We start from the raw sequence: 25,519 nt of genomic DNA, 5'->3' as shown, positions 1-25,519 counted from the left end.
CAAATACGTGTCATGTTACAAAATTGTTTGTGAATGTGGATTTAGACGAAATTACTAAATTTTTTAAAAAGTATTTCTCATTAATTTTTATTGAATGTAATTTAAAAATAATTTTTTATCACATGTTCAAAAATAATAATATACAACTTCTCAAAAATTAAAAAATTAAATATGTATTAAGATTGATGGTAGACATCAATATTCAATACATTGAATACGATAAGCATCGTGTTATTGTCACGTGCAAAAACAATCTAAAATTTTTTTATCCACTCTCCGTAGAACTCCAAGCAGCGTGGTCGAGCTTCGGCTACCGAGGCAGGTAATAAACGTGCCGTAAGTCGCCGCCTCTCTGCCGCCATTCGCGGCCTCCCATCTTGGAGTGGTAGGTAGTCGAATAATCTATTATTTACTGAGGGACTTCGTAAGTTTCGTTTCATATGAATTGACAGTGCGTCTTAGCGTATTTTTGTGGAAATTAATTAGGTTTAGTTTCGCTATTGAGCGTCGTGGTGTGTGTTCAACGCTTTCCGTGTCGAAATTGATAGTTTTGTTGAGAATCTGAATAGTTTAATGCACGAAACTTGTGCTTTTATAAACCTAAGCTGTAAATTTTGGAATTTTGCAGTTGGATTAAACATCATGTCTTGGTGCACTATTGAGTCGGATCCTGGTATGATTTTCTTTGGTGTTTCATCTTATGTTCCTCTTTGTTGATATGGAATGTCATGGCTAATCTGTTTTTCTCTTAAGTGGGAGGTGCCTGAATCTCATTATTTTTTTGTGTTCAAGAGTTGATATTTTATAGCAAAAATTCTATTTTTTTGCAGCTTTGATAGGAAAATCTTGATTCCTGACATATCCTTATTTCATTTATGTGTACAATGTGAGAAAGAGCTCTACTGAGAACCCAATGGTGTTTTTTGAGCTCCCTTCTATAAAGCCACAATTTAGTGTTCTAATACTTGTTTTGTTGGAGTGTTGAAAGGATGGCTAGAATGAAATCTGTACTCTTAAAGTTGTTTATTTTCATTATGCAGTTCATTTATAGTTGTTTTATATTGGTTTTCCCATACATTTTTTCAGAGTGATAAGGATGCATCCTCTTCATATCCTCCATTACATTTCTTTACTGCTGTAAAGGATAATACATGGTTCTAATGTTTTGTTTGGACTCATTTGATCTTAAGTACTAAAACCATAAAATGTAGCCAAAGAAATTGTTTTGATACTTAGGACCAAGTTTAGCAGCCTTGGTGTATAGACAAGGAGACCCACATGATCGTAGAAGTGTCATCCAAAAGATATACTAACTTAGTAAGCTACAAAGGCAAGTAATTTTGACTTCTGAATCACCAGTTTAGTAAAAGTAGTGAATTATTGCTCTTAAACCAATTGTGAATAATGTATTCAACCTAATTTGAACCTTCTTTTCTGTGAAAATTTGGTCCTCCGTTTTGCAAACACAGTTCAGGAATCTTCTGTTTATTCTTATATTTTACAAATGAATCTTTTTATCTAGTTGGTAGCATTGGATCACCATCATCTTTGTAATTACTGTGTCAAACAGTGAATACATATTGCCATCTTGTACAGATTCTGTGCCTATGTGCTGAGAAACTTTTTTTTTTCCTTTTTGGCTCTTGACGTTTCAGTGGAAGTTATGCCAGGGAGTGCATGCATTAGCGCACCTTTCTAAATGTCCTCAATGAACTTGAGAAAACCTCTGTTATATTCCTTTCAAGACTATGAATTATGCAAAATTTATTTCTCCTGCACTTGTTTTGGCTTTTTCCTCATATTGACTCTGTTGGAACACTCCCTTGAGCTTCTATCTGGGCTTAGAATATGAAACCCAAATTTTGCATTCCGTTGTATTGAGTTTGCTTTCTTGCTGCAGGAGTTTTCACCGAACTCATTCAGCAGATGCAAGTTAAAGGTGTTCAGGTATAGTTTTTGATGCATATTCCTCTTGCTAGGTGCTCTGAAATTGAGATTGTATTGCTTAGATACGCTATTCAGCATCACCCACTATAGGATTTCCTTTTGTTTTGGAGAATCTTTTTCATTGAATTTTAGATTATTTAACTCGTATACTCTAGTTTAAATAAACAGTTGGAAATGGGAGATTGGAATACATATAAGTTTCTGTTTTCTTTCTTAACTTGGGGGAATGATTGTAATATAGTCAGATTGTAATATAGTCAAATTTGAAGAAAGAAAAGATTATTGCTGCAGTAAGGCATCTCATGGAACATCTGAAATTGCCCTGTGTTTCACCGCAACAATTAGATGGGTTAAGCTGTTCCGCCTGTTGAACAGATAGGACTAGATGAATATAAGTGTTTCCAGACTATAAGCTAGATAAGCTCAAAGGCTGTTGAGTTGTTGGGTTCCTGGGAAGATCCCTCTTTGGACTTGGAAAAAGGTTAATATGTTCACATCCTACTTTCTGGTGATCAGTTTTATTTTATTTCATGGTATTTGTTAAATAGCAAATCCAATTGTTTGTTCATGTATCCAAAAGAAAGACTATTTTTATCCTCTGGGAAGTCTCTATGCTCCGATGCTTAGAGCCTCAGCCTCAGCTTCAGCTTCAAAAGTCACGATGCTGAAGATTCTGGTAGTTATTATTTAATTTTTATCCCATTAGAATTATCCCAAGGAAAGTACTACTATTTTGGTGTTACTTTTACTTGCGAGTAACACATAATTCAAAAGTGGAAGTCGGGAAAGTAAATTTGAGTTATGTTGTGACAAGTATTTTTTCCTTTTCCCATACTGGTAACGATAATTTTTTGTTCTGGACACGACTGAAAAATTATTGTTTGAATGACTAGTTTGGTTTAAGATTGAAGGAAAAATGGAACTCTGTTGGCTGGCTGACTCAGTTCTCTGGAATATTTTAATTTTCTTATTATGGTTTAGCTTCCTTACTTCCTTTGCTATTCTCAAGCAGGTCGAGGAGTTGTATTCACTTGACCTCGATTCTCTAAATAGTCTACGGTAAATTGATTAATCCTAGTCGCTGTTGTATAATTCTTTCGTCATATTCTTTCTTTCATTTGTCAAAACTTTTTGGATCTTTCTGTTTTTCAGGCCAATATATGGGCTCATATTCCTCTTCAAATGGCGCCCTGGCGAAAAGGATGATCGTATGGTTATTAAGGATCCAAGCCCAAACTTATTTTTCGCCAGCCAGGTTCATGTCCATACCATATATTTTGGCAGATGTTTAGTAGTAGAATTTTAGGATAATGCAATATCACTTCTCTTTAATGATTATAGGTGATCAACAACGCTTGTGCCACACAAGCTATCCTGTCTATTCTGATTAACAGCCCTGACATTGATATTGGCCCAGAGCTGACCGCTCTGAAAGAATTCACGAAAAACTTTCCACCTGAGCTTAAAGGTTTGGCTATCAATAATAGTGAAGCTATTCGTGTGGCACACAATAGTTTCGCGAGGCCTGAGCCCTTTGTACCTGAAGAGCAGAAGTCTGCTGGTAAAGACGATGATGTCTATCACTTCATAAGTTACATACCTGTTGATGGCATACTGTACGAGCTCGATGGACTGAAGGAGGGACCTATAAGCCTGGGACAGTGCCCCAATGGACAAGATGGTGTGGAATGGCTACAAATGGTGCAACCAGTGATTCAAGATCGTATAGAGAGATATTCAAAGAACGAGATAAGGTTTAATCTGCTTGCGATAATAAAGAACAGGAAAGAGATGTACACGGCGGAGCTCAAGGAACTCCAAAGGAAGAGGGAGCGAATCCTCCAACAGCTTGCCGCCTTGCAGTCTGAAAGAATGATGGATGGCAGCAATATGGAATCGCTAAACATAACACTTTCAGAAATAAATGCTGGGATCGAAGCTGCTACGGAGAAGATTTTGATGGAGGAGGAAAAATTCAAGAAATGGAGAACTGAAAATATACGCCGTAAGCACAATTATATACCTTTCTTGTTCAACTTCTTGAAGATACTTGCTGAAAAGAAGCAGCTGAGACCCCTCATAGAGAAGGCCAAACAGAAAGCAACCAAATCCTAGACGAGTGAGCTGCAGTCATTGAACTTTTTGCTCGATGACAACTGTTAAATGATTTTCGGTAATTGCTTATTATCTGGATATGCGTCATATGGAAGGCAGATACTTTTACGTATGGATTGGTATTTGGGAATGCTTCTCTCTCTCCTCTTTCTTTGTGCGTACTGTTTACCTTGCTCATGACAAAGGCGATGTATGAGATGTTTAATAAGCAATCTATTTATTGTAACTTAAAGATTTAAATTGTGTTCAGAATTGTTTCAAGTGCATTTAGTTCAAGTTCTACTTATTGATGAAAATGCTCTATGAAATCTATGTAAATAATATAAAGTAGATAAATGTGAATTGAGCTTGTGCAACACCATTCATGAATTGAAATCGAACCATTTTCATTCTCGAGTTTGATTGATTTAACAATAGATTTGAGCCACAGGTATGATGGTATTATATTATTAGAGCTCGGTTCGACATGTAACTCTTAAAGTTTGTTCCACAAATTTTATTTTGCTTCACACATTGCCCTTCCCAACACCTAAATCTTTTTTTTTGCTTCACAACACCTAAATGGTTTTTTTTTGGGGGCAAACAAACTATAATTTTTTGATGCTGAATCCCACTTTCCATTTGCTGCTGTAAAACTTCAAAAGAACAAAATATATACTTCACCCAGCTGATTTTGACTGATCGAGCGACATTTGTATGACACACATCAGCTGTTCCTTGTTTGTTCCACAAATTTCCTCTTACACAGTTACACTGACTACAAATTTGAGCAAAGCTGAATGTATTGTCGAGAAACAAATTATTTCTGCACGTGACAGACATGTGAAATGACATCGTTCAGTCACTCATAATTTTCTTTGCTCTTCGGGAGAAATTTTTTATCAGCACGGTATCACCAAAGGTCAAAGGGAGTTCTTCATCAGCCAATTCCCTAGGATCGGACCAGCCCTTCATGATACTCTCGTCTTTTGGGTGTTGCTCACTTGGTAAAGAAGGTTCATCTGGTATATCACGATATAAGTGCTTTAACATGAAAAGAACGGTATCGTTATCTCTCCAATAGTTTCTGTGAAGAAATAATCATTCGAAGTTAAAAGTTCAGCACTCAGTACAACAAACAAGCTGCCAAAGCACGGAACCCAACAGTGATCTAAATGAAATTTGATAGGTTATAATTGAAAAGGTGCGCTTACGTATGTGCCCCAATAGCCGATACATATGGGTGGCGAAAGGTTTTATCCTGCATCAGTAAAAGCCATAAAGAAAAAAATAATCAGCCAAGTAGAGAACATACCTGAGGTTTGAACTGATATAATCAGCAAATTACAAAACATGCCTAAAGATGTAACAACTGCTCTAGAATATATAATCAAAGGAAGAGCACATACTTGTAAAACATGATCAATTTGCCCATCTCCACTTCCTGTTAGCTTCTCCATCATAATCGAGCCATATGATCTCTCTTCCTTCTCTTGGATATGTTCACCTTCCTCTGCATGAGATATTCTAAATTCTTCAGTGTATGAAAGTCTTCCATCCTCTATTGCATGAATAACAGCAAACAATATGTAGGAATTGAACCATAGAAAGAATGCTTACCACCATGGGCATTTTCACTTCTTGATTGGCAGAGTGTAAGCACTTTAACCTAAGCAAAAATAAGACTTATAGGTGATATAACAGTTCAGTCTACTTTACATATTAATCATTTACAAACAAAACAGGAGTTATGCTGACTTGTGACAACATGATACAATCCACAGAATGACAGAAAATAATAAAATCCGCTTGTATAATTGCACTTACCTATATACTCAAACACTGACGATGAAAATTTTACAAGCAATAATCTCATCAAGTCAAAGAAGAAACCTATTAGTTTATGCCATCCAAAATCAACTTTGTACTCCCCGATAAAATATAAGAAAGTATAATCACAGCAATTATGTCTGGAAAAGTAACAATTTGTACGTGCTCTATTCATCCGTGTCGATTTCTAATTTATCACAAAAACAGAAGACTGCACAATTATTTGAGCATCAACTGTTTCTCACATGTTCAAAGTTTATATCGATCTTTAATGTTTTAAAGGAATATACACAAACAAAACCGGTTAATGCTTCCTAAACGGTTAACCAATTGAACAAGGTGGATTCCCCGAGTATCAATACCAGGCAGACATAACCTTTACTCCATATAAATAATACTGATAGTGACAAGGTAACCTATATATGTGTGTGTGTGTATATATCGGTAAGAAAAAATATAATTTTGATTTGTTTCTACCAAGGTTACATCAGTCAAGAGGGGATAAAATACAAAAGGGAAAAATAACAGAAATCATCAACGGAGCATCAATAGACAAATCTACCTACCTGAATAGCGCTCATGTGACCCACCATAGACTTAGAATGTGAAGCCAATCCTTCCCTGAATTCCTGAGTGACATTGTATCAGTACATCAAGTGGCATTATTAGTTATCAGTAATCACAACCTTTTGGTTTCATAATGAAAGAATGCAGATCATAAACCATTTCGGACTTTCTAAAGCACCAACCTGAAACCCAACATACAGCCGCTTCCCACCTCTGTGGTAAGGGATAATAACTGCCCGTTTGTGTATAAATTCTTTACAGATCAGTGGTTCTATTCTGAAAGGAATTTAATTTATCCGATTCATCAAGAATTTAATTCATGAATAATCCTGTTCATAGCTGTACAAGACGGACCTATATGCCACAGGATCATAAGGATGAAAGATGTTAAACATTCGCTGACATGCTGGCATCTCCTCGTTTATGTTTTCCTCTCCCCAATATTCTTTCCCCTCGCCTAGAATCCAAACAGTAGAAAGTATCTTACACAACGATTATGTGCTCAATTGATAAATAGAATGGACAAAAAACTAAAGAGAAATCAAGACATCTTCAAAAGTAGTTCTCTATTAGGTTATCAAACCAGTCTAACTTAAAAAAAAAGAAATTAAGACAGCTTTGCTATTTTATCTACAACAATATTTTCATAACCAAATCGGTCTACTCTAAAAAAAAGATTCAATCAAACTGGTCGGACCGGAACACTATTATATTATATAAAATAATAATATAATAAATAATATATTTTAAATAAAAATATCTTAAATGTGTATATAAATAATAAAAAAATATTTCCAAAGTTTAAAATCTAAATAATATACATATAATCAAAATATAATATATATATATATTTTCAAAAACTCAAATTTTCTACTAAAATAATATTTTTAACAAAATACAAAATCCAAATAATCATATATATATATATGTATCACCAAAAAAAGAAATTTTAAAAGTAAAAAATAATTTTTTTGAAAGGGATATAATAAATAATCAAATTCTAAAAAAAATTTTAAAAGGCTTAACCGGTTGGACCAGTTTTTAACTGGTTCGCATGGCCGGTGCGACCGATTTGACAGCTAAAACGGTTTATGGGCTTGTTCTGGACGGGTCCCGCAACGGTTCTCGATCGAACCGACCGGACTACATAACAGAATCCAGAGAACCCATATTTCATTCAATTAAAATCTTAGTTACTACTTTTCCCTGCGAGTCTTAAAGATATTATTTTGAAATAAGAAATGATTCCTTCCCAGAGCTTCAAGAATTCCTAGCTCTTCAAAACATGGGAAAAATGACAAAAACTAAAATAGGGGCATGCAAGTATTAGGTCTTAGCTATTACCAATTCCAATGCGAATATTCCGAAGGGAAAGAAACACTCCAAGAGGAGACCCAACAGCAAAAAATGTGTCAACCTGAAATAAAAATCCTTGTGTATAAGCTTATATAGCCTGTGCATAAGTTGCATAAAAAAAAGAAACATGCTGGTGATATGAAATTAGAAAGAGGCATGTAATGTGGGTGTACGACAATATATTTGGTCACAGAGATATGAGACAAGAAGTTGTGGGTTATCCACGAGAAACTAGAGTGATACTCCATTTCACATGAAATTTAAATGGAAAGATGGCCAACTTAATACTGTTTTGGCTAAGAAATCTTGTGCAAACATAGAATATCCAGCAAGGGGTATAAGATTCCATTTTCAAGTTTCACCAGCTCAATTTTCTTGCCTCGAATAGGATCAGAGACCAATGCCACAATAATAGATATCAGAGCAAGCAGCCTATGACTTGTATTAAACATATTACTATGTGGAGTAAAGTGCTACAAAATTGAGAGCAAAGAACCCGAGGGACAAACCACCGAAGAGATCCATGTCTAAATCCCATTCACTGGAGACGGTCAAATATTGATGCGGCCTAATGTCTGAAGACGCATTGGATCTAAATGAAATTTTTACTAATTATAACTTCTGACTAAAATCCCACATGCATGGTGAATTAAATCCTCCAATAGGATCAGAGACCAATGCCACAATAATAGATATCAGAGCAAGCAGCCTATGACTTGTATTAAACATATTACTATGTGGAGTAAAGTGCTACAAAATTGAGAGCAAAGAACCCGAGGGACAAACCACCGAAGAGATCCATGTCTAAATCCCATTCACCGGAGACGGTCAAATATTGATGCGGCCTAATGTCTGAAGACGCATTGGATCTAAATGAAATTTTTACTAATTATAACTTCTGACTAAAATCCCACATGCATGGTGAATTAAGTGCTCCATATCAAGTGCATTCTGTAGGTTACGATGCAAACTCGTGTATGGCTTATACAAGCTACTGACCAGATAGCAAACAACAAAAAATGAGAGAAATTTACCTCAAATTCTAACTTTGTGTATTTTATTTGAGGAGTGTAATTCTTCAAGGAATCTTCAAGCTCTGGCCGAACACTCTTGTAATCAGATTGACTCACAGCTGCGGTAGTCTTTTTAGCATTCTCTGGTAACTCTTCACATCAGACACAAACATTTAAACAATCAGAACTTCCAGAACTGAACAACTATAGTCCAAAAAGAATGTTTACATCATCTCCAATCACACAGCCCATACCATCAGTAGCACATTCAGCTTCAATTTTTTTTACTTTTGCCTTTAGCAAACGAATCTGGAACTCAAGTGAGTGGCAAGAATGTCAAACAGGATACCAGAAAAAGAAACTCAAAGAATAGTCAAAGGAACCACCTCTTCCTTCATTAATTTAATTGCTTCATCTTTATCATTATCAAAGATATCCTCGTCATCTTTATCGCCATCAAACAGTACAACCTCACTGCTCATGATATTAGGGTTATCTACCATATAACTTTTATAGGAGCCCATGAGATTCGAATTGCCAAAAGAATTATTAACATTTTCATCTGAGGACAAGGCATCATTTGTTTTCTGGTAATCAATATCTGTGGTATTGGATTCATCAGAAACTGATAATGCAGGAGGTCCCAATGGAATACATGATCCCTGCATAGATTCTTCCACAATATCTTGGTTATCCACATGGCCAACAATGCTCTCAATATCAACATTCTCAGATCTCTCATCCCCTATATTTGACATGAAATTACAGTCAGAAGATATATTATTCCTGATAGAACAATTTGCCTCATTTCGTCGTTCTTTGTACATCCACTCCATCGGGAAATTTGAATACAACTTTTCTTGATGACAAAGGATATCATAAGCTAGAACACTTCCCAAAGAGTGACCATACAGGGAAACCTACAAAGTAGATTTAAAATTGGACAATTCAGTTTAACAAATAGTTTTAATGTTAGCTTATAATGCTCAAATTAAATTGGCAGCTTTCTTTTTGTTTTTTTTGCCTCAGTACCTTTCCATCATAACCAGGATTCCTCTTTAAGAACTTCAAATACAATCTATTAAGTTGATTGGATACCTGAACAAGATGCAAACACTTAACAAATTAACAATTGCCCAAGACACATTTGTTAACAGATATCATCGATCAAATAGAAAGAATAAGATGGTTATTTGACAGATGAAAAGGAATAAAAAAATTAATTTGTTTTGGCAAGTAATGATCTTGCCAGTTCAATGAAAACATGAAAATCGATATTTATGATTACAATCGTCAAGTAGCATGGAGGGGCAAACGGGGAATGAAGGTGATGTGGGTGTGGGTTTCAGGGGGTTTTAGGATAGTATGGAGCACCAAGTTTCTACTTATGGCACTCACCTCCTGCTGTAAAAACAGACCTGGCCAAAACTCATCTCCTTGTTTACAAATACACAAATTTATTATCTCCACCTTTTGGTTTTCCTCTCTCGCACATAGCCCCCTTACTCTCCGATTCAAATCAAAACAAATCCATGTTTCGGTGCAGAAAAAAGGGCGCATGTATTTAAAAGTAATATTCACCAAGCTAAAAGAAAATAAATATAAAATAAAAAGAGCAAACCCCTCATTTTTTAGGTTCTTGCTCAAGTTGGCATATGATTCATCAAACTAGTACCTTGATAAGTGATCACCGATAATTAAACAAACAACCACCATGAAAAGATAGATATAACAACTCCTTATATGATATGACTGCAAGTGTGAGATCCTGATACGGCTTTCAGAGGATGAACAAGACAAGACTTTCAGATTAATACAAGAGTATCATCAAGACATGAAAAGAAATAAGAGACATTCAAGACTTGCAAGGTGATACAAACAAAAGTGATTAAATGAGGGGGTACCGAGTCAATAATGTCCTGACAATGAACAGGGCTCATGTAGTATAATATATCATGAACAGTTGCACTCAACATCGTACGCAGCCCTCGGACGCCATCTAAAGTGATTTTTTCAACTGAAGCTTCACCACCAAGCGTCAAGCCCTTCCGCCACTGGAAAAAAGAATGAAACCTAAAATCTACCTTAGTAAAAGGTTCTACAATTAGAAAATCCCTCCGCAGTAAATAAACAGCAAAGTCATGTACGAGAAACCTCATAAATGGCAGAACTTCTGACAACCCAATACAACTAGTGGTTGAGAGTCACCAAAAGAGATCACATTTTAACTACTTTCCTACTTGGGATCAACAGCGAGAGGCAGCCAAGCAAGCATTTTCACCACTAAGTTATTTGGTTTACCTCGTTGACAATACCTACTTCAAGTAGCCACTAATATCTTCTACTAATATCCAACAATAATCCTATTGCTTTCATAAAATGAAATGATCAAAGAATAAACAAGAATGTGGATTACATCTTAGCAGAGAAATCAGGAAATAATAATGGTATACAAAAGATTCATAATTCTGGTAAATACAGCCATCTGTCTCCCCGAATACTTATTTTAAGTTAAAAACAACTAGGTTTCTTAATTCTGGGGCTCAGGAAGCTCTGGCATTGAAGTTTATAAAGACTGTTGCTTTCTCTCTCTCTCTCTCTCTCTCTCTCTCTCTCTCTCTATATATATATATATATATATATATATATATATATATATATTACTGTCTGCAACACTGAAACAACCATCATATGGTCCTAGTCTGATAACATTTTAAAATATAAGAAGCTCCAACCCACTTTACCCATCATTTACAATACTCTGAGCTTTCCGTAATAAAGTTTCTGTAGATTTTCAGCTATTGGCATCATGGAAATCCCAGCTGTCATTCTTCCGCTTTTTGTTCTGGGAATACATTCTAAAAACTTGTCTTACATCAAAGAAGGACAAATGAAAGAACCATAGGACATACACCAATAACTAAAACAACAAAAAGGTCCACATAACTTTACAATGCTATTGAGTGAACCAGACCTGGCATGGTATAAAAATGACTCTTTGGGTGCCACGTTGGTGAGAAGTTAGGTGTCTTTCGGCGAGCCTTTCCGTTACATGTCGATGAGTTGCAACATCATCCACCAAATTAGACTTCTCCAACCTTTGACCAATGCCATGAATCACAAATACTAGATGTCGAACAGGAACCTACGACAAAGAAAGTAGTTTACTACTCGTAACTTGGCAGGTTCTAACTCTGAAATTTTATAATCATCACTAAAAGTGAGAGGAAATATAAAAGAAAAAAACAGGAAGGCTAGGTAACTGCCAGTTGAAATCGGAATATAAAAGAATTTTTATCAAACTTCAGAAAATAGAGCAATACACACCAAAGTCAAAAGCTCCAATAAATTTAGATTCAAATCTCCAATTAAAGAACCATAAAGTTAAAAAAAAACTTCATTTCAGAAACACTCGTGAGCAGACCGACAAGTCACAAGTAGCACCACATACCTAAAAAAATAATATGACAAAATGATTTGATAGACATTTAACTATTTTTATCAGCGTCTTTGTCTTTGAACAACTTGAAAACAGATCCAGCATGTAAAAAAAGTCAGCACAGACTGACAAGATACACATTATTTCTCATTTATCACCAAGTTTTTCGACTGAAGCAATTATCATCAGAAATTCTTGCCATCCGACTGTCGATGTTGAAAATCCTGAGAATGAGAATATAAGATAGCCATGATGTGAAAAAGGAAAATAAACTAAAACTCAGAGGATATATGATGAGAAATCTGCCAAACTTCTCTCTAAGGTCTTTCAGTCTTAGAAGACATATCAGGATAAAAGACAAAAGAGTCAAATTCAAAGATAATTTATTATCGACTCTGCTATTTCACAGTGACAATAAGAATTTCTAGGACACAAAATGCAGCATACAAGAAGTACAATCTTCACCACATTAGTCAATCCATTAATCACCATGATAACCAAAGAGTAGGATGGGAACCAATAATCAATATCACTAGACTTTAATTACCTAGTCCAGGAAAATCATTTATCTGATTGAATATACATCAGAACTATCAAAACATGTCAGAACATATAACTACTCCTCAACTTTGTTTGGCGTACCTGCGAACAGTAATCGTCCATTTCCTCCTCCTTCTCTTGACGTAATTCATCCTGAAATATGGAAGACAAAGTGGATGGTGCTTTTCATTTTCATTTCTGAGAACAGGAAATAGGTATAAACTCAATTCATCAAGACATCCTATGTGTTCACTTCTTACAAAAGTTATAGAGATGAAGAATTCTACTGTGGATTTTTAGAATGAAACTTTCAACAGTTTTGGGAGTGAGAAACAGAAAAGCCAGCATAGTCAAAGATATCCACAAAAAGTCCAACACTTCTTTCCAATGCCTCTATTTTGATAGGAAAAAAAACTCACACTTTCATATTAATTTTTATTTTTCATTTTACCTCATATCCAATGCAAATGTTGCAAACTCGTAGTTCAGAATATAAAATTTTACACGTATAAAATAACAATATCAAATATCTCAACTTTGACAAGTTTGTATTAGAGTTCATGTCAAATAATCAGATATAATTTAGTTCATTATATAACCTTTAGTAATCACTAAGAGGATCGATGGTTGCGGTAATAAAAATGCTTCAATAATGTCCACTTAACCTAAGTTCTCTACTTTGCATGGAAATGGCATATTTGTTCATAAAACAACAGTTATAACTGCAAAGCAATACTTGAGTTGGTTTTTTTGATTGAGGGGAAGCATATCCTCGTCTTAGCTTAATGTTGTTCCCTCCAAAACCTATAACACTTGAAATCCCGGAAGCATCAACATTTAGCCAAGATTCCCATGTGTCATCTTCCCCGGTGAAAAGGGCGTGCAACCCCTACAACCAAAAAGTGTGTAAAAGACAATTTCAATTTAATAACCATGAAAAATAACCTTCAATAAACGAAGAGGATCCTACCGTGGTTGAGCCTTGTAAATCAACCCGAGCGGCAAAGAGACCCGATGGTTGAAAGGTCCTTCTATGCCAAACCTGAAAACATGGCACCCAGCTTCATGTATTAGTCTTTTGAAAGTTGATACACCCTAATTCAAAGACTTAAAGCCCAAACACAAAAATATGAAAAAACAATAGTGAAAAACCACGTCATAAATTGATTGAAGGCTTAACACATTATCCCCGAAAGAAGGACAAAATCAGACGAAGGCTCTTAGTTTAAAGGTGTGTTTTATGGGGTTGGTAAGATAAGAGAGTGATATATAATCATACGATAAAAGGTTTGGTAACAAGTCAAGTAATTGTATGAGACATTTAGTCAACTGTTTGGTTTGCATGAGTAAATGTAAGATCACATTTACACATTTATAATCATTCCTCCAAAATCTGCAAATGGTTCCATGAGTAAAATGAGCAGAATCCAAGTAATTTACCAATTAATTCAGTCTATTGTAGCTTCGAACAAAAACAACTCGCCAATATGGTGAGATATTTTGTCAACAAAATATACAATTTACGAACAACAGCCCATGGATTTATTGAAGGAAATGAAAATGTGAAGCATACACGTGATGAGGGATCAGTGTTTATCTATCCTCCTCTTATCAGGGCAACAAAAAACGCCCTAAATGACAATAATTATGCTCCTGAACTCAAGAAACTCGAGAACAAGAAAGAAATAGGTAGTTGAAGAACAACAAAGAGGAACATCGAGTGATAGAATCAAAAGATAGAATTTTAGAACCTGACTGCGATATGCATATTCCAGCTGCTCAGAAACATCTTCACGTAGTGGAAGCCAGTCCAGACCACCTTTACGAGCAAACCAGTGACCTCGTAACACACGCCGATTCTCACCATTCCAATAAACAGGAAAACAATGTCTCTTGGCCAAATCTACCTGCAAAATAAGGCTATCAGAAATTTTATGTGTTTTTGACAGAGAGCTGATGCATACATGATGTGGGGGTCCTAGTTTGACGAAAATATACATGATCAAGGCTTGGAAAAGTATTGAGAAATACATTCTGAAGCACAGGAGGGAAGCGCAAACAACTTTCTTTCTTCTGGAAAGTGAACTGAATGTAGGGAGTTCCCAATAGATTGCAAATACAAGCACCTAGAAAATTCATCGACAGCTCGATTGTCATGGGCTCCTTGGCTTACCAAGAAGATTTGACAGTGGAATCCAAATAAAATATGATTTTAAGCTGATTGATATCTTTTATTTGATTATTTTTAGGTTGAATGGATGAGATAATTCTCATAGGATTGTGAGTTCGGATACAGTTATAATTTAGGATATGATTGTCTTTTTATATTTAGTTAGCATAAGGTGATCTTTATTTTGGAGAACTGAATCTATATATCTTTTAAATCAATGGATTCTCCTATATATTGAAGGATTGAATCAATAAAGGATATAAAAAAATTATTCACAATCTTGTCTTATAAGATTTAAGGTTCTCTCCCAACGAGCTTTAAAATCAAGATATAAAGAGATTCTCTTTAATGAGCCTCAAATTTAAAATGTTATGAATCTTAACAATCAACCCATCAGTCACCCCATTAAAGGATCCATAATTTGGGATCATAACATTGGCTTTATACCAAATTATTTGCAGCAAAAACAAACACAAGTTAATTCGATATATCAGGCTAGTGATGTCAGAAAATGTTAGTTATATTATTTTTCATTAGGGACAACTAGCACATCCACATCTCATCAAAATGTGCGTGTGCAAAAAAATTTTTTAGCAGGATCAATTTTCTTTTGCGAGCCTTGACAAAGGCACGATGGTAATGGTATGACTTTCAGAAACAAAATTAGTCCAAGATTTTTTCCCATGGAGTAAATAAGTTTAAAAAAAATTTAGTAGGGTAAAATTTTTCTCGTGCAAGCATAACAAAGGCGCAATATTACACTTGGTCTTAATATGCAGTAAATAACAACCACGAGAGATTTTTGTTTAAAGAATACTGAAGACCCAAGTATTTAATCTGGATATAGAATCCCTTAGTCATCTGAAATGTCCGCATTGTTTCACCAAAAATACTAATTTACAAAATTCCTCCAATGATGTAGGAATTAGTCGTTGTTCATATAAAAGCTCGATAGGATATCCATATGCAAACAACACTCGAGGATCACTTATCTTAAATAACATATTGTAGTTATAACTTATAAGTGCATGGTTAATGTTTTAATGACAATCTTCAATGTATTGCAACATACTATACAAGATGAAAGCCACGTCCTTTTCTTGGACAATTCGATGAATGGAAAAGTAACGAGACTAGAAAACTAATGTGCAGATGTGAAAAACTGCAGCAAATTCAAATGCAAGAGTCACAATGAGACAATAATACTATTTTCCAAACTAACTGTTGTCTAATACTAGCCCAGCTCTCCAGCCACATTAACTTTATTCTCCACAGTTTTAAGTATGGTTGATAGTAAAACAAACCATAGTTTGCATTAAAGTGCCTGATAGGAGAACTGTAAAGAATTGCATTATACTTAATTTTCTAAAAAGGAAAGATTGCTGTTATTCTTATCCATCAGTCAAGAGTTAAGATTTGATCTCTCTCTCGAAGAGGCACCCTTATAAAACTGATGAAATCTTTTAACCTTGCTTAACTCTTAAAATAACCGGTCCATTCAAAAAACATTGGAGAAAAGCGAATGTTATACACTTGTCCCACGTTAGTTGAAAATGATTTATAAAGATTACAACAGACTCCTACAGCAACTTAGTTTAATCATTTTCGTAAAGTGAGGATGAATACGATGTAATTGCTATAGGGGCTCATTGTGCAGTCGCGCAAGCACGGGTCTAGTCTCAGGGCTTAACAGTATGGTTCAGATATGGCCACCGACGACAAATAATTGTTATGTAGGGCAAAATGCAACATAGGTGAGAACCACCTCTTGAACCTGCGGGGAGAGGTATTACATCACATGAGGCACATCTTGAAATTGTATGATCCATCTCTAGACTCCCGGCTCTAGTGGATTGAGGGGCAAGCCACGACGAGGATGTCGCGTTATGAAGTAGGGGTGATTAAGTTCTCTTGTCTCACAATAGTCGAAAATGAAAGTTTAAATGCTTTATAATTATAAGGACTTACAATAAACTCCTATAGTAACTTGAATTAACCATTTTCGTAAAGCGATGACGAATACGGAGTATTTACTATAGGGGTCTGTTATGCAGTCGCGCAGGCCTAGGCCCTAGGCGTGACAATTTGTAACGTCCCATTCGACGATTATCATCGTTGTTTCAACATAGGTCTTTCCAACGTGCTTATGTCTTCACTCACACTCCCTAAAAAACTTCTAAGGGGGTTTTACCCATTGCCCAACGTCAAACATGTTTAACTTTGGAGTTTTTAACTAATGAGGTCTCGAAAAGAATATGCACTTCGACGATAAGAGTAGTACATATCAAATCTTTTTAAGCTTGTTCATGCTGGCGACCGTCTCTAATACCCGAGATTTGACATCTATCCTCACTGTATCAACACAGGTCTGTCCAATGTGCTCATGTTCTCTCACTCACACGCTCCTCACTCACCCATTCTAGAGTTGTCTCAAGTCAAACAAACTTAATTTTAGAGTTTTTAAGTAATGAGCACTCGAAAAGAAGATATACCTTGATAATATGAGTAGTACATATCAAATCTTTTTAAGCCCTTCATTTTGGTATGGGGTATCACAACGAATGATATGCCGAGTTCCATATTTAAATTTGAAAAGCAATTTCAGAATTTAGTCTTGGTTCTGCGATGGAGCCTAATAACCATCCTCACTCCAAGCAGAAGATGGAAGATCTTTTTTTTACCAGGTTTTTGTGTAGATGTGATTGGAATACCAGCCAACATTCCCATCCCGATAAATAGAAATTTTAAAAATCTATTAGTCACTTTGACGAGAATAAGGAACGGCTACGGCTAAACACTGACACATTTCTCACTTTATCGGCCACCATTATAAAGTAATACTGTAAGAGGACTACTGAAAACAGTACCTCGTACAACCCTCCCTTTACAGGGACACCAACTCTATCTTCTTCAGTTGCATACTGCTTCCATTTGGAACTCTCCGATGAAAAATGTTTCATCTGTATATTTGAACTGGAAATAATACTAGACTGCCCCCTTGGACCTTCACTACACTCAGCAAACTCTTTCCACCAACTTGAAAGCAACTCGTCCTCTCTCTGTTAAAATGCAAAAGAGCATCTCAGTAATTTAACAAGTTTATTATAAATAATGAATGCTTTTGTATATTCTTTGAATACACAACATGTTTCCACTTTCATAAGTAAGAACTTGAGCAACGAAAACAAATGAAAAGAAGGAAAATGACATGACCTGCAAAAAAGATGCCTCTACCGCAAGAGAATCCCTCATACCAAATCGAAAATAATCACCTTTTCCCACAATTTCTGTTCGAGGAATTGACGCAGCAAGTTCTGCCACAGCGAGCAATAGACATTACGCATAATGTTATACCACACATCCAAAGCATGTGCTTTTTTATCGCATGAATCTCATTATATCAATAAATTAAGCATATGGATAATGGTCATAAGTAGTTTAGATTGGACATTCGAGGTAGTTGATCTAATAAAAAGTTCCTCCGGAGTAAGCATGCCCACAAAAGCAGGAGTTGCCTCAGAACTCACAATTCATAGCATAAAACACAATTTATTTAAAACACCACAGCTTCCTCCTTCTAAAGAATCGGGCAATTTCAGAGAGTACTTCATAGTATCCTTGTCCCATGTAAAGCATAAACAGCAGTCAGCAAGCCACAAGCTTAAAGTTCCTTAACCATGGCAGGGCTCCTTTTTCACTTGATTAAAGTAGAACTTGTTCCTAAAGCATATTGATAAAATCACACTTTCAGAATCCACTCCTTCCTGTTGCTGCCTCCACTATTTCCGGCAAACTAGCTTCCAGCCCATGGATTTTTGCCTTCCTAATTCATGGGCTGACTCTAGATTAATTTATCAAAGCTCTTGATTTATATAGTCTACATTTTTCATCCTTTCTTCTTTGCTTTTAAGAAGATAATAATTTATTATGTATGAAATCAGCCTAAAAATTTGACTAGAATGGAGTTTCTACACGTCAGATGCTAATGCCTGCCATTCCTAACTTATTTATTAGTTTAGCCAACCTAACACTATTTAAAATGATTGTTTGTTACAAGAAGAAATCCTCTTTACATCATAGGATCTACGTAAATGAAGATCTCTGTGCTTATCACGCAGATAAAGAAGCCAAAAAGGTGAAGGCAATCATGATAGAATCAACCAGAAACAGATACCATCTGCTTCATGTCCCTCACATCTCCCTCAACTCTTTTGATCTCCACAGGATCACAAGAAGTCATATAAGAGTACAAGAGAAATTTGATATCTGTCATTTGATCAGTTAATCATCGGAAAATAACATCTGACTATACTGTACACAATCCCTATGTCTGTGGCCACAATTTGGGATGCTCCAATCAATATTCAAATCTCACAAGCAACCTTTGTGGGATAACAAGTAAATGAAAGCAGTAAAACTATAGATAATGCAGATTAAAAAAGATTCAAACACAATAACTTTCTGAGGTATATTTCCAGATAAAATAAGAGAAATTCCTTCAAAGTGCAATGAATAAGTGCTGACCATTTACAGCCAAAGGGACCTTGCAGAAGTACCACCGAACATCGCCTCCATCTGAGGGGCTGTTAGTGCGAGCAAGGTATTTCTGCCTGCCTTCACATTGATCAATCTCATTAGCCAATCTCCTTATATTAGACGGCGTGTTCTTTAACATGTCCGGTGAGGTCTCATCAACCTCCCCAGCACCAGCCCCCACATTCAGTTCCATTATTTCCGTCTTTTTCACCTCAAAATAATCAAATTTATCATAGGTTTCACTATATATATATATAAACAAGTACTACAGTAACGTTGGGGCTTCCTTTGCTTTATCCAAAATTCCTTCCCAAACGCGCACCTTTTCCAACTGACTCAACATATACCAAGAAAATAATCAACAACAAACGGAATATCAGCAAAAACACCAAACGGGATCCATCCGCTTTCCTTTTTCCTCACCGCTACTCAACAAATTTCGGATTTTAGACCAAAACGGTATGAATCATACTATTCCCCCCAACTTCAATCCATAAAACTGGAGGAAATCGTCAATCGAAATTATTTAATGAAGAAGATCGAGCAATCATACATCATTTAACCTAAATTCCAAAAATGGGATGGGATGGGACGATCTTCGCGACATGCATTGAAATTCAATGCATGCTCAAACTATGATACTGTCAGGATACATTAAAGTGCCGTAATCAAAGAAAGATTACGGGCCCAATGGCGAATCCAAAAGAAGAAAATCAATGAAGGGAAAACTTTGGTAAATTTCAAATCGTAAACATGGAAAAAAGATCGATCACGGGATGGAGGAGCGGAGCAGGTGTTGAATGTCAGGTTCAACAATCTCCAAATGTGAGTCTCAATCGCCTCATTCGGATTTTAATATATTATTATTTATTTATAATTGGGTTTGTGAAAAGACTTAGCTTCTTCCTAATACAAAATAAATTTCACATGTTCCACGCACACATTTTATTTATTTATTTATTTAATTTAATGTCATGTAATAATTAATTACAAATTACTTGCTTCGTTGACCAACATTAAAATGTGAGAATTTTAAGACAGTAGACGTGTGACCGAATGTGGATATAGGTTCCATTTTTTTCAATTACAAAATTAGTCTTTTATATCTGAATAAGTAGCTTGTGAGACGATTTCACGAATTTTTATATGTGAGTCAGATCAATCATACCGATATTCACAATAAAAGTAATATTTTTAGCATAAAAAATAATAATTTTTCATGGATGATCCAAATAAGAGATCTGTCTCACAAAATACGACCTGTGAAACCGTCTCATACAAATTTTTGTATTTATATTTATGTAAAGAATAAGAAATGACGTATATATTTTGGTTTTTTTAACTATGGGATCGACAGAAATGGGAAAAATAAGTTATTGACTTAATATTTCTTCATTACCATCAAATTATTTAGAAAGCAATTGACCAATATTCAATTATCGGGATTAGGTAATGGGTTGTATAAAAAAGAATTAAATAAAGTTGTGTTTGAGGGATGATTTGAAATATATCGATTTCGGTGTATCAAAATGATTTTCTATTTATATATTAGTAAAACAAAGTAGAATGAATTTCAAATGACATTATTATGGATTTGAAATTCATCATAATTAATATAAAATATTATATTATAAAAAACACGTGAGAAGTAAATTTGAAATTTATCATTTTATTTCTCAACAAAAAAAAAATACACATTTAAAATTCATGGATTCAAAATCCGTCAATTCAAATACAATCTAAGAGACCATCTATGTACCACTAAATTAATGGCAAATCAAAGGGGCGGGGTGGGTTGTTCTCTTCTGCCTTTAAAAGGAAAATTGTGGGTAAAAAAATTTCATAACCTTAGGTGGTCAAGAAAATTAACCAACTTTGACAATTTAATGTTTCTATATTTTCAGATTACGAAAATCAATATAATGGTAATATGTTAGGTAAACTGGATGATTTTCAATCGGATTGTTTGTATTTTTAGAATTGAACTTTATTCAATTTTAAATAAATATAACTAACTCTTCATATTTTTTTCTCTTTTACTTTCTATGAGCTAGGCATCCCATCTTCCTATTCTCTATCATTTTTCAAAGTCTATTTTTTTAAAATATTTTAGAACTTAGATAGTTCTTGTTAAACTTCGAGAAAATACAAATACTTAAAAAGCCAATGGGGTTAAATATAAAAACCTCTCTGTTTTTTCCCACAAACAAGAAAGGTCCAATGTTTGGTTTTACATTGTACCTTAAAAAAACGAGAAAGAATCACGTGGGAGGAATTTGTAAGGTAAAAAACATATGATTGGATTTTCTTATTTGGGCAAACAATTTTACCATGCAACTCAAATTACTTGAGATTTTTTTTGGTACCTATTGTTCAAATTTATACTAAATTTGCTGTGTGTTAGTGTTAATAAATTGAAGTTGTAATTATGCTGGCAGGTATGAAAAGAGAGAAGAAAATAAGTTTTGAAGAATGAGAGCCACAGGTTCATATGAGGTTGTTTGTTGTTGATTTTGAGCATCATTGATCATTCCCAACACATAAGCATGCATCTTATTACTGATAACAGTTTCGTAGATTCCATCTTTATCCAAACATTCGTGAGACAAAGCTTGCATCAGACACATTTACAATATTAAGAAGTTATTTTCTTGGCCCTCGCCTCCCTAGTATCCTCCCTGTATAAACGCATTCAAGCGATTCAGTTCTTCCCGATGCTCGCTCACTACAGCACGGACCACGTCCCCTATGGACACCATGCCCATCATTCCCTTTTCATTGATCACCGGAATGTGCCTGATACGGTTATCTGCGAACCAAGAATTTCATTTCTAAATCAGAAGTTTTTTTTTTTACTTCAAGAACCGTGATCTAAATTTGCACTTTCTTGATTTTTTCAAATGATAGCATGTTGGAAACAAGTTACCTGTCATGAGTTGCATCGCTTTCAGAACTTTGGTGTCTGGCGTTACCGTAATGAGTTTGTTCTGCATGCAATCGACATATAACATGAGACTTGAGAAGTGTTTCTAATTTTTCAATGAGGCTTGTTTCGACTTTAGAGTATACTATACCTCTTCGGTCATGATGTCCCCAACCTTTGTCGACTTGGATGACCGTCCTTGTACGATGATTTTCCTCAGATAATCTGAATCCATAGTAGAAAAAAGTATATAATAAAAAATAACTATGCTAGATTCAGTTCTTTGAAGAAATCTAGTGATCTTGTCAATGTAGAATCTCAAACCGGAAGAATCTGCCATACGATCCTTTAATTTCTTTTTTCCATCTACTTTAGCGATAAATGGCATGCAAATAACAAAGAGTAGAACAGAGATTACAAGTTTAATTATATTATGTCGAAGGTGAAGCTAAAGGAATCAATGTGAAAAGGTTATATGTGTCGAGAAAACAATCTCAACCTGTTTGTTTGTTTTTTTTAATCAAGTATACAATTGCATTGAAATACCATGGAATGGTTTATTACATGTCATCAATGAATTATCTTGCTTTACATAAAACAGTACAAAAGCATATGAAATTAGACAAATACAAGAAATTTAGAGGTCCCTCAAACCCAAGAATGGTCTCAGAAATCAAGTTCTTTGAGAGGTCAAACTCACATTTTTTGTAAAAAAAAATAGATATAAAATTCTTTTAATTATTTTTGGGGGATGGTCGAATCTCTGCTTGAATCGGAGACCTCCAAAATGTAAAAATCTTGAGAAATGCCTCATCCACCTAGGAAGCCTTAGCATTTTGTAGCATTATAAAAATGTATACGTACCTCTTTCTGTGATGATTCCAGCAATTGACTTCTGTTCTCCTGGTTGAACAACCACCAAAGCTCCAACATTGTGCTGTGTCATCTGTAGTAGACTTGCGATACTCAGTCATTTTCATATTAAAATCGACTGATAAAATGAAGAAAAGTGAACTGATACAAGACTGAAAAATTATTATACTCTCACCGATTTAACAGCATCATACACAGTGTCATCTGTCGTGCACCAAAGCCAGGACCCATCAGCGCTTTTTCCTTTTCCTTTCAGAATATCGGATATCGTGGTGCTTTCAAACCCATGCTCTTCCATTCGAGCAGCCGAGGCTGATTCGTGGCGTGTTAACATAAGAGGCCGCATGGCAGGAGGCACTAAACGCACATGACGTCGAACAGCATTCTTGAGCACATTCCCATGAGAAAATATAGCTTGAATTCCTCCTTGCATTGTTCCTAAAATAAAAGAATAGATCAGTACATCTCCAAACAAATTAAATTGCTATAATCTGGTAAACTGGGGGCCATGGCATATCACGCAAAACATATGCTAAGATTTCTGCTCTGGTTAGTCTACGTAATGTAGCAGAGTCATATCCTAACCAGAAACGTTTGAAGAGAAGCCAAGTAATCTTAAAAAGTTTCATTTCTCTTAAAACGTTTCATATTATGACAGAAATGGATTCGCGTTATAGACGCCTATGGTCTTCCCCTGTAAGTGATGCTGTCCATAAATCCCACAATTCGTTAACAACAGTACATAACTTCGATGACATAAAAGAGGTTTAACTAAATATCATAACCCCGATTTCACTAGATAAATCTTAAAAGTCATCTTAAACATCATTTCTGCCAAGTACACCAAAGGACTACTCTCATTCATATGCACATATCAGCAACAAATAGTGTCCAGTGAGTCTAGGGCCTTTGTGTCCAAGACCAGTACTAAAGAGACCGGAGGAAGGTTCTCTGTTGGCCGTATGAAAGAAGATAGAAAGGCTATCCAAACGCTCAAGTACCTATATACGTTGTTCACTCCTTTCTGGAGTCGAATCGGGAAATCATACTCTTCGGGATAGTATCACGAGCTTCCCACAAATTGTTCATAGAAAAAGAGAATTTATCGACAACCATTATCGCAACAGCCTATGAAACTGGACGTCATCCTTAACCATCGACGTTCTTATTAATCTGTATCTTGGTGTATATTTTTGGGGGCTTATATAAATACAACATGATTAATTTCTATCTGTAGAAACTAGAAGAATCCAAAAACAAATACCACATTTATCACACCATTTCGACGTCAAATTTCTCAGCCTATCCCGCCGCAGCTATATCTCAGCATAAAATTATGAATGCATTCACTCAAGATTAACGAAGAATCCCACAAAAGAAACACTGCTTTTTCAATTTTTTTTTTTAAAATAATAACCTGATTTTCAAGAATCGCCAAAACAAGCAATCCCTTCACAGATACACAATCACACAGACAAAGAGTATGGTAAAGATTTCTGCAAGGGATCGGTACCTCACCCGTTGAAAGTGGAGTCACCTTAACTAGCTGAGTAAAGTTGCAGTAGAAAGTCCCAAGAAATTAAACGTAACCCTCCTTTTAGAATATTATTACTATTATTAATTTGAATAAATATGAAGCGAGAAGTTCAGTTGTCAGATACAGTTAGCAAAGCAGTTTTAAAGATACCTGGAATATCAAAAATATATATTTTATTCTTTGGAAAATTAAATATGTATTTTATATTTTATAAAAATTATACTAACATTTTTGCACCCATTGAAAATATGACGATGATATTTCATAAATCAATTATCAAAATAACAAACGAACAAAATGGTTTAAAAAAAAACTCAATTTGTTACAAGTCACATGTCAGACTGATTAGACTAGTTCAGACATTATCTATACTAATTGAACGTTGTCAGTTGTTGTATATGTGCCATCCAGCTCGATCTTTTAGCGTCCAACTAGCATGGATAACTTTCGAACTAGTCTAACCAACGTGAAATATGACTTGTAGTAAAATGAGTTTTCTTTCTAATTGTTTTGTTTGCTTATCATTTTGATCACTAATCTTTAAGATATCATTAAAATACTTCAATTCTCTAAATTTCCAACCGGTGTAAAAGGTGTTTGTTCAACTTTTATAGAAAGTTGAGATCTAGGTTTAGACAATGTGAATTTTCAACATTTTACTGTGATTATTGGTGAAAAAACTCAAAAAGCATTT

The 25,519-nt window shown here is 35.1% G+C and overlaps 3 protein-coding genes across 10 annotated transcripts; 1 reads left to right on the top strand and 2 right to left on the bottom strand.

Annotated features, from left to right (window-relative positions):
• Nucleotides 1–247: 247 nt before the first annotated feature.
• Nucleotides 248–4,328, top strand: LOC142549832 (ubiquitin carboxyl-terminal hydrolase 2-like). 4 transcript variants are annotated; one of them, XM_075659019.1, is made up of 6 exons: nucleotides 248–385; nucleotides 629–673; nucleotides 1,901–1,947; nucleotides 2,960–3,006; nucleotides 3,100–3,202; nucleotides 3,289–4,328. In XM_075659019.1, exons 2-6 carry the CDS (start codon nucleotides 643–645, stop codon nucleotides 4,060–4,062), a joined length of 1,002 nt encoding a protein of 333 aa, XP_075515134.1. In that variant the 5' UTR covers nucleotides 248–385; nucleotides 629–642; the 3' UTR covers nucleotides 4,063–4,328. The 4 variants fall into 4 exon arrangements, with proteins under 4 accessions (XP_075515134.1, XP_075515141.1, XP_075515149.1 ...); XM_075659026.1 differs by having other exon boundaries at nucleotides 259–322; XM_075659034.1 differs by having other exon boundaries at nucleotides 261–336.
• Nucleotides 4,329–4,694: 366 nt separating this feature from the next.
• Nucleotides 4,695–20,335, bottom strand: LOC142549814 (phospholipase SGR2-like). 3 transcript variants are annotated; one of them, XM_075658990.1, is made up of 21 exons: nucleotides 19,481–20,333; nucleotides 18,170–18,270; nucleotides 17,824–18,015; nucleotides 14,538–14,693; nucleotides 13,757–13,828; nucleotides 13,523–13,675; nucleotides 12,889–12,939; nucleotides 11,782–11,952; nucleotides 10,712–10,861; nucleotides 9,840–9,905; nucleotides 9,194–9,727; nucleotides 9,062–9,116; nucleotides 8,829–8,959; nucleotides 7,783–7,855; nucleotides 6,793–6,895; nucleotides 6,621–6,714; nucleotides 6,438–6,500; nucleotides 5,662–5,710; nucleotides 5,451–5,554; nucleotides 5,256–5,302; nucleotides 4,695–5,128 (listed from the first exon to the last, which is right to left on the bottom strand). In XM_075658990.1, the coding sequence occupies exons 1-21, from the start codon at nucleotides 19,683–19,685 to the stop codon at nucleotides 4,900–4,902; spliced, it is 2,799 nt and encodes a 932-aa protein (XP_075515105.1). In that variant the 5' UTR covers nucleotides 19,686–20,333; the 3' UTR covers nucleotides 4,695–4,899. The 3 variants fall into 3 exon arrangements, with proteins under 3 accessions (XP_075515105.1, XP_075515121.1, XP_075515113.1); XM_075659006.1 differs by lacking the exon at nucleotides 19,481–20,333 and having other exon boundaries at nucleotides 17,824–18,011; nucleotides 18,165–18,270; XM_075658998.1 differs by lacking the exons at nucleotides 4,695–5,128; nucleotides 5,256–5,302 and having other exon boundaries at nucleotides 5,450–5,568; nucleotides 19,481–20,335.
• Nucleotides 20,336–22,015: 1,680 nt separating this feature from the next.
• LOC142549796 (CBS domain-containing protein CBSX3, mitochondrial-like) lies at nucleotides 22,016–24,952 on the bottom strand. 3 transcript variants are annotated; one of them, XM_075658963.1, is made up of 6 exons: nucleotides 24,802–24,952; nucleotides 23,464–23,726; nucleotides 23,280–23,361; nucleotides 22,567–22,640; nucleotides 22,419–22,479; nucleotides 22,016–22,301 (listed from the first exon to the last, which is right to left on the bottom strand). In XM_075658963.1, the coding sequence occupies exons 2-6, from the start codon at nucleotides 23,719–23,721 to the stop codon at nucleotides 22,159–22,161; spliced, it is 618 nt and encodes a 205-aa protein (XP_075515078.1). In that variant the 5' UTR covers nucleotides 23,722–23,726; nucleotides 24,802–24,952; the 3' UTR covers nucleotides 22,016–22,158. The 3 variants fall into 3 exon arrangements, with proteins under 3 accessions (XP_075515078.1, XP_075515087.1, XP_075515095.1); XM_075658972.1 differs by having other exon boundaries at nucleotides 24,807–24,946; XM_075658980.1 differs by having other exon boundaries at nucleotides 24,706–24,842.
• Nucleotides 24,953–25,519: the final 567 nt, after the last annotated feature.

Source organism: Primulina tabacum, chromosome 1 (genome assembly GCF_025594145.1).
Source record: "Primulina tabacum isolate GXHZ01 chromosome 1, ASM2559414v2, whole genome shotgun sequence".
In the NCBI taxonomy this organism is placed as follows: Eukaryota; Viridiplantae; Streptophyta; class Magnoliopsida; order Lamiales; family Gesneriaceae; genus Primulina; species Primulina tabacum.
This window is presented reverse-complemented; position numbering and strand designations above follow the sequence as displayed.